This window comes from Odocoileus virginianus, chromosome 19 (genome assembly GCF_023699985.2).
Source record: "Odocoileus virginianus isolate 20LAN1187 ecotype Illinois chromosome 19, Ovbor_1.2, whole genome shotgun sequence".
Lineage (NCBI taxonomy): Eukaryota > Metazoa > Chordata > Mammalia > Artiodactyla > Cervidae > Odocoileus > Odocoileus virginianus.
This window is the reverse complement of record NC_069692.1, coordinates 48,247,202-48,264,766: the sequence shown is the minus strand read 5'-3', so window position 1 is coordinate 48,264,766 and position 17,565 is coordinate 48,247,202. Positions and strand designations below refer to the sequence as shown.

General features: G+C 43.6%; 1 protein-coding gene across 3 annotated transcripts in view; it reads right to left on the bottom strand.

Moving 5' to 3' along the window:
- The window catches only part of B3GAT2 (beta-1,3-glucuronyltransferase 2), a 92,854-nt gene that overhangs the window by 59,258 nt on the left and 16,031 nt on the right, over positions 1-17,565 (bottom strand). For all 3 annotated transcript variants that reach the window (XM_070450212.1, XM_070450213.1, XM_020897083.2), the window contains exon 2: positions 100-244. In XM_070450212.1, coding sequence (XP_070306313.1) covers positions 100-244 — 145 coding nt within the window. The remainder of the gene's footprint in view (positions 1-99; positions 245-17,565) is intronic.

Below are 17,565 nucleotides of genomic sequence, written 5' to 3'. Positions count from 1 at the left end.
AGCAGTCTTTCAAAGCGTCCTTCCCCCGGTGCAGTTACACCCAGGAGAGGCGGCGGGAACAGCCCTGCAGGAACAAACCCCGCCATCCGCGCGCCTCACCTGCCATGTCGATGGCGAAAGGCCTGTCTGCCCTCCAGCCGGTGTACCAGCCCACGACTTTGCCGTTCTCCACCAGCGGACGTTCGTAGCGCCGCCCGCCGACCAGGCCCACCGGCCAGACCGAGACCTTGCGAGTCGTTCGCATCTACAAAAGCGGAAAGAGAAGTGGTTGAAGGTTCCTTAGGGAAAAGGCCCTGGAAAGAGGAAAGGAAAGTGAGCCGCAGACGAAATGGAATGGAGATTTTCAATTCACTGCCCTGTGCCGCCCTGGACTGAGTCAGGGGCTCAGGGCTGAGATATAAAGTGGGTTGGTGTCTGAACATCGCTCACCTCCTTGGAAGCTAAGTTGTGGCCGTCAGATATTGTCTCCGTGTCTCAAAGCTGAATCTGCAACAATACTCGGTACCTCCAGAAATGAGGGGCCTGGCTGACCCCCGGGGAACTGCACGCCCAGTAACAGCAGGAGTTCCGCTCAGACACCAGGCACCCTCCGGACTGACAGAAAGAAAAATGTACCCTAAACTCGCCTGCCTTTCAAAGGCAGTCTGGCCAAATTAGCGAGGAATGCCCCATGCCAGTGACTGGAATCTCTGGTCCTCTCCAGGTACACGCTCTTGTGCTTTATGGAGCTCTGGTCAAAGAGCCCTCAACCAGAAGTTTATCTCCTAGATTTCTTTAAGGGGAAAGACTCAAAGTTTGCAGAAATACAGTTCTTTTCTCAATTCACTCCACCTTCAGACCCCTGTCTTCTTGCACACTGCAGAAAATGGAAACATTTCCATTTTTTCGTTTGATATCTCAAATATGCCAAGCATACTGAAAAACCAAATTAAATCTAATACATGTTTTTCTACAGTGACAAAATGGCCTTGTGTCTAACAAGGCATGAAAATAGTGCTGTGTCCTTTTTTTGATATTTCCTTAAAATGCCTGTGATGTTTCAGCTCCTAAACTGCTTTTCCCTGTAGCACTAAATGTTTAAATGTGGAAAGCTGGTAAGCAGACTCCATCTCAGACTTGGGTGGATGTCCTCCTGACAACGCATAGGCTGTGCCTGCATATAGCAAAGGCCGAAACATTCTTGATAAGGATGTGAGCACCATGTGATACCGGATATGTGAGTCATGGGTAGCAAGAAATCAGGATGAGCTGTGCTGTGAAGAGGTACCTCACGGGCAAAGGGGCAGGCAGACAGGAGAAGAATGGAAGGAGATCGGAAACAGGAAAAGAGAAATTTCCTTAAAGAGTAGAACACACGTAACTGGGAACACTCCCTCTGGGACTAGCAAACATGACCAGATGGGTTCAATGCCTGGCTTTTCACTTCAAACGGGGCCGTGAAAGACATGAAGGATTTTGCCCACAGATTCCAGAATGGCCTAGGTTTCTGGGTAACGAGATGAACCAAAGAAGTAACTCTTCACACTTCTGTGCCAGTTTCATGCTAGAACATGTAGGGTTTGTTTGCATGCTCCAAATTCCTGAGAGTAGCTCAGACCAAACATCTGTTCATGTTTTATTTTTTTCAGCGGATCGGGTGCTAAAGGAGAAGCAATGACTATTGAACACAGGTGATATGGCAGGATTATATTTCCAAGTATGCTAAATTTTAAAATGTCAGTCACTTAAATACAGGCAGCACATCATATCCACAGTTGGTTGAACCCACAGATGCCGAAACTGTGGATATGGAGGGTCCAGGTTGGCACTTGAGCATCCTCAGATTTGTACCCACAGTGGGTCCTGGAGCCAATCTCCCGTGGGTGCCTAGGGATGCCTGTAGTCTACAACTTCAGAAAGATCCAGATGCTTTTGCCGTGTATGCATGCTTCTGAGATTGAGTGTGGACTCCTTCATCATACAGCCTGGCGGTGCAGGACCATTGCATTACAGAGTGTGCCAGGCATTTTACAGGAAAATAGCAGCGCTATTTGCAGAGCATCTGCAAGCCGCCCCTGGGACCCATCTTTGTTCTGCGTCCTTTTCATTCCATCGCTGCTTCTTAAGGAGTCCTTGGCAGCTACATGCTTTTCTGAGGGGAGGGGGATGTAATGATGACTATTCCTATTAAAACTAAAAGCATTTTCCTAAAACTAATTCCCGATATTTAAAAGTTTTCCTACTTTCTTAGCACAGAGCAGCAGCTATGTCACGGCACAATTCCAGGTACCTGGTGTGAGCTCCAGTTTGAAATCGAGGAGTAAAGCGCTGGATGTTAAGAAAGTGAGGAAGCACTTTGCATATTAATGACTCACAGCGTCTGGCCCCAAAGGCATTTTCTTCCCCTTCAACACCAGAGCCACACTCTATCACTTACTCCTCCCGCTGTGACTCCCAGTTAAATGGACAGGACTCACAGGCAACCAGCCCAGATCACCAGCAGACCCAATGGCTGAAGGACCGCAAGATGTGTTAGCTACGTCTCCGCACTCCTCCAGGCTAAATGCCTTCAAACTCCCCAGGGCAGGGGGTGTTGGTTTGTCTGCATCTCCTCCAGGAGAGCAGGGAGGCAAGGAACTGCCCTGCACTCCACGTCTGGCGACTCTTCCCAGCAACCAGCTGCTGTTTCCTTAAGCCAACTTTGTTTCTGCAGCTTTAAGCTACAGGGCTTTGGTCCCTGTCTGGGAGACAGCTAGCAGCCAGCTGCAGGACTGGAACACTTCAGATCACATGTCCGTTATCATCAGAATGCCCTTAGAGTGAAACAGAAAGTTAAACAAGTGTCTTTACCTTCCTTTAAGACCTACTGGTAAGTGAAAGTCGTATTTATTTTTTCCAAAGGGAAATGAGCAAAATCCTTGATCTTATGAAACATGAAATGCTATAGGCAACTTCAAGGAGTAGAAATACAGTAAAGAATTTTACATCCCATGTCCTTCTTTTTAAACTAATCATTTCAGTGGTGAAAAAGCCACCCCAAACCGACAATAAAAAAATCACCCTAAATGTGGCAGCATACACATTTAGAACTAAAGACAGACAGGAAAGAGAGCTGCAAATGTGATGAAGAAGCAGAGAGTGTGCACCTGGAGCCCAGGGTCCTTTCCAATATTGTGCATAAACACCTGGTATTTTCCAACAGAGAAGCTACATTTATATGATCCAGCACATCCATAAATTTTCTTTGGAACAAGTCTGAAAATTAGCATCATGTCTGTTTTCTCTGTTGCATCTGATTCACCATCCATTTCCTTCAACTAACAGTTCCCTGGCTCAGCGCTAATCACTCCACACAGTGTCCTTCACATAACTGGATATTGCCTGGGATCTTTTCTTTTTTTTCCAGATAATTTTGACTACAGTATGCAACCATTTATGGAGCATGAGCTTCTGAGGGGCAGAAGCTAATTACTTAAAGGAGCTAAGAATTCTAGAAGCAGAAACGCCCCTAATGCTATATACTCAACCCTGCTCTTGTGCCATTGGGTAGAAGGTCTAGAAGACCACACCTCACATCTCTTCACACCTCCTGTATCTTTCCACTAAATATCAGCCACACACCTAGCATGCGTCCAGTGCCACCCCCTGAGCGAGGTGGATGACGTCCGTGCCTATGAAGCCAATGCTCCGGGAAAGAAAAACCAGTAACACAACCAACTGCAAAACAAGCTACTTAAATCTTATGCTGACAAGGGCTCTAAGGCAGCAGATGGTGCTATGAGGTACATTTCAGAGATTCTGATCTGGTCTGGAACCTGCTGAGGCTTCCTCCGGGACATTGTCCTGAGCTAAGCCCACAGCACAAGAAGCACTGGCCGCTGTGGACACGAAGACCCAGGACGTTCCAGGAAGAAGGCAACTCAAGTGCTTCAGGTCGTGGACAGGAACGTTCTCCCGCATTCCTTAATAAAATCGATTCATTTCGGACAGTGGCTGCTGGGAGCCAGGCTTCTCACTGCTGGAGTGAGAACTTATAGACAGCAAAAGAGAAGACCAGCATGACCCCGGTGGCTATGGATGAGAGCTGGAGACATCAGTATGAACTCATGTTTAGCTTCATATAGAGAGGGTTATAGATGGTTACAGCTTACTACAGAGATGGTTACAGATGGGGCTTCCCATGTGGCTCAGTAGTAAAGAATCCACCTGCCAAGCAGGATCCATGGGCCTGGAAGATCTGGAGAAGGAAATGGCGAGCCACTCCAGTATTCTTGGCTGGGAAATCCTATGGACAGAGGAGCCTGGCGGGCTACTGTCCATGGAATTGCAAAGGAGTCAGACCCAGCTTAGAGACTAAACAACAGCAATAGACAGACACGTGTGTACGCTGGTTAGTACACACACAGTTCCTTGCTCTGTCCGCTGAGGGGCCTGGAAGCAGCAACGGGCCCACCTGGCCCCAGATCATGGTTCCTAACACTGTGCTCTAATAAAGGGAACCAGAGCTACTCGAGAAGCAGCTGACTCCAGGGCTGGCGCAGAAATATACAAGATGATCCAGGGTATCTTCAGAGCCAGAAAGCAAGGAGGCATTCAAAAACACAAAACAAACACACTGATGGGGACATATAAGAAGGCCCACAGACTCTACTCAATGGCCAAAGATGGAACAACTTGATCAACAAAATTGGATTACAAACTACAAAATAAACACTAAACACAAATACAACTGAAGTATATAAACAAATGTGTGAATAAATCATCAAAGGGGGAATATACCAACTTCCCACTCAGAAGAATTCCAAATTCCATATGTAGGTGGCCCTCCTCTCAACCAAGGAGGTGGAGCTCCTTCGTCGTGGGCTGCATAGGAGCTCCCTTTTAGAGAGATCAGTGTGAAAGAAACGTCACAGTGCAGAAACCTCAAGGACGCCGTCCACGGGTTTAAGTCGCTGATAGTATGTGCCCTTGATATGCGGCAAGTGGCACTGTCCCTCCACGGGCTTTTCTAACTTCTGTGAATCTTTCTAATAAAAGAACCAGGGCTCCTTGGAGAAATGGCCAGTTCCAGCACAGAGATGGGGAATACACAAGATGAGCCTAAATCATCCTGCAGCGCCAGAAAGTAAGGAGGGGTTTAAAAGGCAAAGATCCCACACAAACCCACATCAGTGAGGGTCGGTCTGAAGGACACAGCCAGCTGAAAGAGGTCCCAGTGGCTAGAGAAGAAACAGTGCAAAATAATGAGCTATACAAAAGTGTAGATAGTATGTACCCTTAACCTGATATTATGAAAATGGCGCTTTTCTTCCCCCAAATCCACAACCATATTCTAATCATGAGGAAAACCTCAGAGAAACTTCAGTGGAGTGGCATGCTACAGTATACCTGACCAGTACTCCTCTAAGGCGTTAAAGTCATTAAAAACACGGCTTCCCTGGTGGCTGAGGTGGTAAAGAATCTGCCTGCAGTGCAGGAGACCCAGGTTCAATCCTTGGGTCGGGAAGATCCCCCGGAGAAATGAATGGCTACCCACTGAAGTATTCCTGCCTGGAGAATTGCGTGGACAGAGGAGCCTGGCGGGCTACAGTCAGTGTGGTCGCCAGGAGTCGGAGAGGACTGAGCGACTGACACTTTCACTTACACTCCTCCAAACTGTCAAGGTCATCAAAACCAAGGAAAATCAGAGAAACTATCACAGCCAAAGAGGAACCTACAGAGACATGGTTGAATGTAATGTGGTATCCAGAAAAGGATGCTGGAACAGAAAAAGGATACTTGGTAAACACTAAGGATATCTGAATAAAGAACAGACTCTAGCGAATTTGATTCATTCATTACAACACATGTAACACATGTAACATACTGATATATAATGTCAGCAACAGGGAAACCTGGGTGTGTGATATGTGGGCACTCTCTTCAGTTCTTCTGTAATTCCAAAACTGTGTTAAATATGAAGTCTGTTTTAAAATTTTCTTTCCAGAGCACCTGGAGTGGCTACTCCTTGTTCGTCCAGCCCTGATGGGTAGGGTATGATGCAGACTTATTCACTAGCCTAGGGTCAAGTTCTCACTCACTTCCCTGCCCTCAGTCGCCATGTGGGCCAGAGATCACAGTGGGGCATCTGGCCGTACATGGCCTGAGAGGAGAGTCTGGACTGGCCTATACAGAGGTTTTGCATTTTAAATGGAGACGTAGTAAAGCCCCAAGCCTCTGGCCTCCTTGACGATCTGGTGTGCTGGGCTGGATTCCCTTATGGCGACAGCAGCTGGATTGCAGCAGCGCTAGGCCAGCCCCTTCTCCGCCCCCCACCACCGCCCCCAAAGCTGAACCTACATGTGATTCTTTGCCAGTCGGTGCTCTCACAGGTGACAGTCCTCTCTCCAAAGTAGGCACCTAGAAAGCAGACCAGATGAGCCACACATTCCAAGTGCAGTAAGTCCCTACGTAAGAATGAGTTTCATTCTGAGAGCATGTTCCTAAGTCCAGCAAAGTTAGCCCAGGTATTCAACTAGCAATCGTGTATATAATACTGTACTATAGGAGACATATAATACTTTTTACACAGGTACAAAAAATAAAACACCTTTACAGTACAGTGCCTTGAAAAGTGTAGGGCATGCAGGGGCTGGCATCAAGTGGACAGGGAAGAAGAGTGAGTGACTGGGGGAGACAGAGGGGGTGGGAGACCGTGGAGCTGAAGGGTCGCCAGCGATAGGAGATGGAGGGCAAGCTGCGACTTCACTTATGCCTGACACTGATGGCGCAGGTTCCTTACTTGATTCAATTCTATCTTCCCTCTTGAAAAAGTGATCCAGTTACATCTGGGTAGTAGCTCCTTTTCTTCTCTTCATAGGTGACCTCCTGAGCCTGAAATAAAGACACTGTACAATTTCAGTGATGTGAATCTGCGTTTGCATGTCCAGTCACACAAGTAAGTTCATGTGTTTGATGTACGTTGTCATGCGTGTGCATCCTCTATGAGTGGATGTGCTTCTGTGTGCCTTCCTGTATAGTAGAAGTCCTATAGTGCTTCTAGTAATATAAATACTACTAGAGGTACTTTTTCTAGTACTCTACAAGCACATCCTTGCATAGACAAGGATGAGGACTGTTCCTGTATATTTAATATGCAAACAGTGTATCAGTCAGTTAGCTCAGTCGCTCAGTCACGTCTGACTCTTTGCGACCCCATGGACTGCAGCACGCCAGGTTTCCCTGTCCATCACCAACCCCCGGAGCTTACTCAAACTCATGTCCATTGAGTTGGTGATGCCATCCAACCATCTCATCCTCTGTCGTCCCCTTCTCCTCCTGCCCCCAGTCCCACCCAGCATCAGGGTCTTTTCAACTGAGTTAGTTTTTTACATCAGGTGGCCAAAGTATTGGAGTTTCAGCTGCAGCATCAGTCCTTATAATGAACATTCAGGACTGATTTCCTTTAGGATTGACTAGCTTGATCTCCTTGCTGTCCAAGGGACTCTCAAGAATCTTCTCCAAAAAAAAGAGTCTTTTCCAAAACCACAGTTCAAAAGCATCAATTCTTTGGCGCTCAGCTTTCTTTATGGTCCAACTCTCACATTCATACATGCCTACCAGAAAAACCATAGCTTTGATTAGATGGACCTTTGTTGGCAAAGTATTGTCTCTGCTTTTTAACATGCTGTCTAGGTTTCTTATAGCTTTTCTTCCAAGGAGCAAGAGTCTTTTAATTTCATGGCTGCAGTCACCATCTGCAGTGATTTTGGAGCCCAAGAAAATAAAGTCTCTCACTGTTTCCATTGTTTCCCCATCTACTTTCCATGAAGTGATGGGACCAGATGCCATGATTTTCATTTTTTGAATGTTGAGCTTTAAGTCAGCTTTTTCACTCTTCTCTTTCATTTTCATCAAGAGGTTCTTTGGTAGTTCTTTGCTTTCTGCCATAAGGGTGATGTCATCTGTGTATCTGAGGTTATTGATATTTCTCCCAGCAATCTTGAGTCTAGCTTGTGCTTCATCCAGCCCAGCATTTTGCTTGATGTACTCTGTGTAGAAGTTAAATAAGAAGGGTGACAAATATACAGCCTTTATGTATTCTTTTGCCAATTTGGAACAAGTCTGTTGTTCCATGTCCAGTTCTGACTGTTGCTTCTTGACTTGCATACAGATTTCTCAGGCAGCAGATAAAGTGTTTCGGTATTCCCATCTCTTTAAGAATTTTCCAGAGTTTGTTGTGATCCACAGTCAAAGGCTTTAGTGTAGTCAATAAAGCAGGAGTAGATGTTTCTCTGGAACTCTCTTGCTTTTTCTATGATCGAATGGATGTTGGCAATTTGATTTCTGGTTCCTCTGCCTTTTCTAAATCCAGCTTGGATATGTGGAAGTTCACGGTTCCCGTACTGTTGAAGACTGGTTTGGAGAATTTTGAGCATTACTTTACTAGCATGTGAGATGAGTGTGGTAGTTTGATCATTCTTTGGCATTGCTTTTCTTTGGAATTGGAATGAAAACTGACCTTTTCCAGTCCTGCGGCCACTGCTGAGTTTTCCTAATTTGCTGGAATATTGAATGCAGCACTTTCACAGCATCATCTTTTAGGATTTGAAATAGTTCAAATGCAATTCCATCACCTCCACTAGCTTTGTTCATAATGATGCTTCATAAGGCCCACTTGACTTCACATTCTAGGATGTTTGGCTCTAAGTGAGTGATCACACTATCATGATTATCTGGGTCGTGAAGATCTTTTTTGTACAGTTCTTCTGTGTATTCTTGCCACCTCTTCTTAATATCTTCTGCTTCTGTTAGGTCCATACCATTTCTGTCCTTTATTGAGTCCATCTTTGCATGAAATGTTCCCTTGGTATCTCTAATTTTCTTGAAGAGATCTCTAGTCTTTCCCATTCTGTTGTTTTCCTCTGTTTCTTTGCACTGATCACTGGGGAAGGCTTTCTTATGTATGTAAAAGACCCCATTAGAAACAATAACAGCTGTGAGAAATATATGGGTAAGGGACGTAATTAACGTTAGTAAATGACAATAAATCAGGCTGAAGTTTTAGTCCTTTAGTTTTAATACAAAAAATGCAATACTGCTCACACACAGCCAGCTACACTCAATTATGTCACTTGCTTGAGGGCACTTGACTGTGAGTCCTGGGAGGAGCTGGCTGAGCTCTGCTTATCACAAATGAAGACACCGTGATGTCAGTGTAAAGACAGACACGGGGGTAAACGGAAGAGATGACAGAATTTAGAAACAGCTCTTCCCACATATGCCTGGCTGATTTTCCCCCCCTAAGATGCCAAGAGGACTCAGTGGGGAAAAGGATAGTCTTTAACACACTGTGCTGGAACAAAAGGACCTTCACGGGTGAGGGAAGGGAGGGAATCATCTCCACCCCTGTATCTCACAATATTCATAAAGATTAACTCAATGGAATCATGGACATAAGCACGAAAGCTTAAGCTAGAGAACTTGTAGAAGGAAATAGAAAAGAAACCCTTTGTGGAGCAGTGGGGTAAGGATGGATTGGGGGTTTGGGATTAGCAGATGCAAATTAGTGTTTATACAACAAGGTCCTACTGCATAGCACAGAAAACTGTATTCCATATCCTGTGATAAGCTGTAATGGAAAAGAATATATATACATATATACATAACTGAATCCCTTTGCTGTACAGCAGAAATTAATATTATAATATTAATTATATCAATTAATTAATATACTAATTATATAATTATATTAATTGAATATATTATATATGTTTGTATAAATATTATATAATTATATATTAATAGATATAATATTAAATTTTTTAAAAAAGAAACTTTTTTTGGTGAAAAAACTTTCATAAATTATTTTTTTTTTACAGAAGAACATTGTTTGTTTTTATTTTTATTTATTTTTTTCCCATTTATTTTTATTAGTTGGAGGCTAATTACTTTACAACATTGCAGTGGTTTTTGTCATACATTGAAATGAATTAGCCATGAATTAAAAAAGAAACTTTTGTGGAGGGGTGGGGGAAGGAGGGATTGAGAATTTGGGATTACAAGATGCAAACTATTATATATATAGGCAAAGATTCCTCAGAAAGATCTTACAAATATGGACCCTAAACAATTCACAAATTGGACTTAATCAAAATTAAAATTTTTAACTCTCCCAAAGATACTGTTCACCAAACTTTAAAGCAAGTCACCAACGGGGAGAAAATACCCCCATCCATTATGTGACTGGGGAAGGCGCTGGCAACCCACTCCAGGGTTCTTGCCTGGAGAGCCCCAGGGACCCGGGAGCCTGGTGGGCTGCCGTCTACGGGGTCGCAGACACGACTGAAGTGACTTAGCAGCAGCAGCACATATATGTGACAGAAGACTTGTATTGAGAGTACACAGAATTCTCACAGCTCAATAAAGAGCCTAAAGCATAGCCACCACAGACAGTTTAAAAACTGGCCAAAGATTTGAACAGACATTTCATCCCAGAAACAGGAATGATCAGTTAGCATATACCCTCAGTTATTACAGAAATGAAAGCTGCAGTGACATACTATTGCTTGCCCACTAGCATGGCAAAAAGTAAAAGACTGCCAACACCAAGGATCAATGCGAATGTGAGGAAACATTCCCTACAGGTGTGTAAAAATGGTTTGGGAAACCCCTGGGCAGCGTCTTACCAGGTTAGCAGATATCTTGATCCACTCATTCTATGTCGATGTATACCCAAGTGAAATGAAAGCACCTGTCCACACAGAACTTGTATCTTAATATCCACAGCAGTTTTACTCATAACAGCCATAAGCTGGACATGGCCCCAATACAGCTTTTAGACAGAAAAACAGATTGTGATGTATCCATACAGTGGATTACTACTCAGCAATGAAAGGCAATGAGCTACTGATATTCATAACAATATGAATGAATCACGAAAATACAATGGTAAGTGAAAGAAAGCAGACAAAGGCTGCATACTGTATCCTTCCTTGTCTACGAAGCTTTAGAATAGGCGGACTCATCTGTAGAGACAGAAAGCAGATTAGAGCTACCACACACAGCTGCCTGCAAACAGGTATGTCAGATGGTGTGTACCAGCCTGTAGAGGGGGGTTAAGATGTACCAAACTCTACACTTAAAATGAGGTTGTCAGTAAATTACCCCTCAGTGAAGCTGGGGTTTTAAAAACAAAACCCATTTGAAGGTTTTAATATGAACTCATGATTAAAAGTCCTAAAACTATTAACACCCCAGTAGCAATAAACACACCTAACACCAAGATCCTGGTTTGTAAATACCATTCCACACTAAAGGGAACCAGGTCTCCTTGGAGAAGTGGCTGATTCCAGGTCCCACAGGGGGACAAAGTTTGAATTTAGAATGCTTTGCATCAAAGAAGCAAAGGAAGTGCTAAACGACAGAATATAAAGACGGGTTGCTGGCCAAGCTGTAAACAATTTGAGCATCGAAATGAATGACACTGACAGATTGAAACACGGGGGGTAGAGTGGCTGTAGTTTGGGGGGCTGGTTAGAGAGAAGCTGTCCTTTAAGAAGGACACCAGTGAACAAGTGCAGAAAGACACCAAGAGAGAAGCTCCAAGGGGTGGCCCCAAGTTGGGCAATAACTGATTCAAGCGAGAATCACCGCTGGGTGCCCAAACTCCTGGGTAAGAGTTTTCCAGAAAGAAGATACTCGTGACTCTTCAGAGTGTCCATCTATGGGGCACTTACAGACTATAAAAGAAAAATGCGCCTCTGCCATGGAGAGACTTGGCGGCCACCCCTTGACCAAGTGGTCCAGTTTGGCGTCAGAGTCCATAAGATGACCTGACCTTGGTGCCACATCACTGGACACAGGAGAGAAGGGAGTATCTCATCTGTGGTATTCTTGCTAAAAAGGTTTAGCCTCAATGTACTTATGAGGAAACAGATGACTGTCGGCGAGACCAACCGGTCACGAGGAAATTTTTTTGTCTGTGTGGACTTATCATAGCCAAATCTAGGACTATTTAAATTTCCGTTTTCCTCCGGGCTTCTAGAAGCCTTCACAGGTGGTGCTAGTGGTAAAGAAACTTCCTGCCAATGCAGGTGGATGTAAGAGAGTATCCTTATGTCTCTTATGTAAGGGTTCCATCTCTGGGTGTGGAAGATCCCCTGGGGAAGGAAATGGCAACCCATTCCAGTATTTTTGCCTAGAGAATCCCATGGACAGAGGAGCCTGGCAGGCTGCAGTCCACAGGGTCACAAAGAGTCAGACTCAACTGAAGCTACTTAGCACACACCCATGCCGGGCTTCTAGGAAACGAGGCATTGGTGCAGAAAAGAAACCCAGCCTCAGGGTAGAGTGCTACTGTGACAATGCAGGACAGGAGAGCAGGCTCTCCTCTGGAGGTGCATTCTCCGCCCCAACCCAGAGCCATCCTCTCTCCTGCCATCAAGGTTAAGCTATGTTCCTTCTAAAAACTCAAAATAAGCCTCATCTGTCCCACTACTCCTTGTATTAACCTATATAGTTTAGTAAAATTGGATGCTTATTGAAAATATAAATATAATTAATTAATTGCCAACAACTCTGCTAATCCTTATTTGGACATCAAAAAGGAAAAGTTTATATAAAATCAAATGTATAAGATGTGGTAGCAGCCTAAGTGTCCATCAACAGATGATTGGATAAAGATGTGGTACATAAACACAGTGGAATAGTACTCAGCCAGAAAAAAGGGTGAACCTTGGCATCTGCGGCAATGTGGATGGACTTGGAGGATACTGTACCAAGTGAAGTAAGTCAGACTGAGGAAGACAAATACTGTACAATATCACTTAAATGTAGAATCTAAGAAATACAACAAACTAACAGAAAAAGCAGCAGACCCACAGATACAGAGAACAGTCTAGTGGTTCCCAGCGGGGTGGGGGATGTGGGGGGACAGGATAGAGGTGAGGGAGTGGGAGGTTCACACTGCTGGGTCTAAGACTGTCTTCAAGAATGCATTGTGCAGCATGGAGAATACAGCTATTGTGTCATAACTGTAAGTGGACTGCATTTACTTTTGTAAATGCACTTTAAAAATTGTAATAAACATTTTTTAAATGCAGTAGTAACTGAAAAATGAAAAAAATCAAATATATAGTTAGGTTTGCAGAAAACTTTCACAAATCAGCATGCTAACATATTTCAATATACTAAGTGGTTTCCCCCTTTAAAACCTGCTCTTTTTGCTCACATTCCCTGCCACATTTCCCGAGTCCTGGGGTCTTTAATGGCAGACAGCACCTCACTCACTTCTGCACTATGTCCAGTCCATGAAGAAAGTGTTTGTCCAACTGCACAGCTCACTCAGTTCGGGCACCTGGAGCTCCAACCCACACCTGATGGCTCCTCTCAGTAGTCCGCCAGCCTTTGCATGTAACAGACAGACTTTGATACAAAGAAGCCAACCCACACTCAGGAAAAAGTTATAAACTAATACTGCTGAACTGAAAGCATTAAAGAAATGAATATGGTATCAGAATGTGCTGTGTGTGTGTGTGCATGCATGCATGTGTGTGTGTGTGTGTATAGGGTGGGGGTTCTGGGGGGCATATACTGGATTTTTAAATCCCTTCCATCAGTCACTGCATGGGAGATGCAGAGTTCCCTATGGCTGTGCCCTTGGCTGTGCTCAACCTATTTTCCCGAATGAGCACTGACCGTAAAGACCTCTATTCTGGTTTCCTCAGTACTATGAGTATGTGAGGAAATTAAAATTCTTTCATTTGTTTCTTAATTTTTTTTTTGTAAAAACCAACTATCCATCTCCCATTCTACTCAGAGAAAATAGTGGGGAAAAGAGGTCCCCCAAACACTCAGATATTCTTAAAAGATGTTGTTAATGGCAACCCACTCCAGTGTTCTTGCCTGGAGAATCCTGTGGACAGAGGAGACTGGTGGGCTGCTATCCATGGGTTGCACAGAGTCAGACACGACTGAAGCGACTTAGCAGCAGCAGCAGCAGTTTCAGCATCAGGTTTAATATTCTGGGACATTAAAGAGCCCCCGTCACACACAGCAGTGTCTTAAAGTGAGTTCTAAGAAAGACACACAATCCTCCTTTCCCTCTAGACAACGAGATGTAAACTCTCTTTTCACAGAAATGGAATATAATAAAATACTGTCTGTCTTCTTGCTCTTCCATTCTGTCCCCTGTTCAATGTCCTCTGGGTTTCTTTCCCAGGATTTAATTATCATCTAATGTTATTCCAGAAAGGGAACATGGAAACTTACAGAGATACACAGATACCAGAAAATTGAACAGAGGTGACTGATAACTAATAGCTTCCATATATACCAACAAACACCATGGAAAATAACATTGCTGTAGCAATATCAAGTAACTAATGCTAGGCATAAACTCACTGAGCAAAGAGCAGGAACCAAATGAAGAAAATCACAACCTTTACCAAGGGTCAGAAATGATGTGAAAGACAGCAGAGACTGCGGCAGACACTGCTGGCTGCCTGCTCAATGCCTACTCTCTCCTCTTCCTTACTGGCGGAGCTTCAGCTTAGCTTAGCAGTGACTGGTCTTCTCCATCCCTTCCCCAAACATGACTGAGGAGAGGGCGACCCTCTTCCAAGAGCAAGAGCGAATCCTAACTTATCAGTGATTACTCTGAATGTTGGCAGTTCCAGTCATCAGAGGAAGGGTGCTGGGCACTGGGCTGCTTGTGAGAAAGGCTTTCCCACTCCTAAGGAATTCAGCACATAGCCATGTCTGGATGTGATGGCTGGAACTGCAGCAGCCATTCCATGACTGGTAGGAAAAGAGCCGGCACAAAAGCTGACATTCTGAGCATGCAGGGAGATGGGACCCTGGGCCCGTGATGATGCCACTGACTCTCTAAGTCAGCCTGAACCCTGCCCTCCATCTGGACTTCCTGATATGGACTTACACGCTGTCTGTGTAAGTCAGTTCCCTCTCTGGTCCTTACAAACAACTGGGCGAGCCACCACGCGTGACCCTGAGTGGGGGAGGGCCACAGTGCCGGGGACATCCTCCCTGGGGAGTTACTCCCAGGAGCTGGAGGTACTGGTCATCACTGTGCAACATTCACATTTACTCAGACTTAGTTCACCAGAAAGTGGGAACTTTACCACCATTTTGCCAAAGTCTTTGACAAAATGATCTCTTAGCAGCAGGTTTGAAATTTTAATTTTTTTCTCCAATTAATAAAGCACTAGAGTGCTACCATGATCAATACAGCAAAGTACCTCAAGGCAAATTCTAATTTCCCAAATAAATAGAGTATTTATGAGAAATTTCAAATTTTATCCTTATCTTCAGGCATCTATTCTAGTATACATGCTATGGATTGTTTCATTTGTATGTGTCTTTATGAAATATATAGTGTTTTGTGTGCAGTATTTTAAATGTATATAAATGGCATTATGGAATATATTTTTCTATTTTTCTGTGTTGTAACACAGAAAAAGATGTATTTTCATTACTATATGCATCTCTAATCCACTGCTTCTAACTGTGAAGCTTTTTTAAAATTTGAAATTCTCATAAATACTCTATTTATTTGTACCTATGGAAATGGGCATAGTGACATTTTAGAGGTGCCTCATAGGGCTACGGCTCTGGCACCTATGTGGTAAGAACAGTATGTGTATCAGCCATCACCATGCTGCTCAGGGACAGAGCCTCCGACCTTAGCCTAGACACTGGGACCTGTCAGCAAAGAAATCCTTTGCTTACATGTTGAAGAAACAAAAGACATTTAGTTTCTAGGAAAATCTGTGCCAAATAAATTTCACAAATCCAGGCCTGGAATAAGGGATGCTCTTCCTTCTGTGTTTCAGGACAAGTTTCATTTCTGATGATGTTTGAGGTCAGCCTTGGATATGAACATGAACAAGAATCAAGGCATTTAAAATCATATCTAGACAGACCTGGAGAAGCAACCAGTCCAGTATTCTTGCCTGGAAAATCCCATGGACAGAGGAGCCTGGCAGGCTACAGTCTATGGGGTCACAGAGAGTCAGACCCCACTTAGAGACCGAGCACCCACGTACCAGACAGGCCTCACCAGAAACCACTCTTGCAAGGAACACAATTCAGAAGATCTTGAATTATTTTATTTGTGTGTACCCTCATGAAATGTGTAATACTTAGTGTGCTGTTTTTAAACATGCATAAATGGCGTATGGAACAGATTTTTTCCATCATTTTTTCTACAATGTACCATACTTTTGAGGTCTAATTCTGCAGCTTGTGTACCTAAAGCTTTTCTCAGTCCTGGATTTTTTAGTTCTACTAGTAGCATACAATAATATTTTTCAGAGATGACACAGAAACCCAAACTAACTTATGTTTTTTAAAACCCCTAACAGGTAACATCAAAAAGAACAAAATTATTAAGACTAAACCTAACCAAGGAAGCAAAATATTTATACACTGAAAACCATAAAACACTGCTGGAAGAAATTAGAGAAGGCATACAAAGATGGAATGATATTCTGTGTTCATGGATTCAAAGACAATATTGTCAAGATACCAATACTACCCAAAGCAATATGCAAATTCAACACCATCCCTATCAAAATTCCAATGGTTTTTGCAGAAATAGAAAGATTCATCCTAAAATTCATATGCAATCTTAAGGGAACCCAAACAGTCCAAAAAACCTTGAAAAAGAAAGTTGAAGGACCCACAGTTTCGAGTTTTAAAACTTGCTAGAAATCAGCAATAACCAAAACAGAATAGACCTGGCAAAAGACAAACATAGCAACTAGTTGAGTAGAACAAAGAACCTAGAAATAAATGGCCATGTATATATGGTCAAATGACCTTAAACAAGGGTGTCAAGACCATCAACGAGGAAAGCCAGTCCTTTCAGTAATGGTGCTGCAAAAGATAATACGTAATACTGTGTACAAAAATTAAGGACATTTGTTTCTTGGCAGGAAAGCTATGACAAACCTAGACAACGTATTGAAAAACAGAGACATTACTCTGTCGACAAAGGTCCGTCTAGTCAAGGCTACAATCTTCCCAGTGGTCACGTATGGATGTGAGAGTTGGACTATAAAAAAAGCTGAGTGCCGAAGAATTGACGCCTTTGAACTGTGGTGCTGGAGAAGACTCCCGAGAGTCCCTTGGACTGCAAGGAGATCAAATGAGTCGATCTTGAGGGAAATCAATGCTGAATATTCATTGGAAGGACTGATGCTGAAGTTGAAAATCCAGTATTTTGGTCATCTGATGCAAACAGCTGACTCACTGAAAAGTCCTTGATGCTGGGAAAGATTGAGGGCAGAAGGAGAAGAGGACATCAGAGGATGAGATGGCTGGATGGCATCAACAATGCAATGGACATGAACTTGGGCAAACTTTAGGAGATGATAAGGGACAGATTGGCCAGGCATGCTGCAGTCCATGGAGTCTCAAAGAGTTGGGACACGACTGGGCAACTGAACAACAACAATAAAATCAACATTAATTACCTAAACAAACAGCTAAAATTATGTGACTGTTAGGAGAAAACATAGGAGAAAAGCTTCATGACACTGAATTTGGCAACAATTTCTTGGACATGACACCAAAAGCACAGGCAAC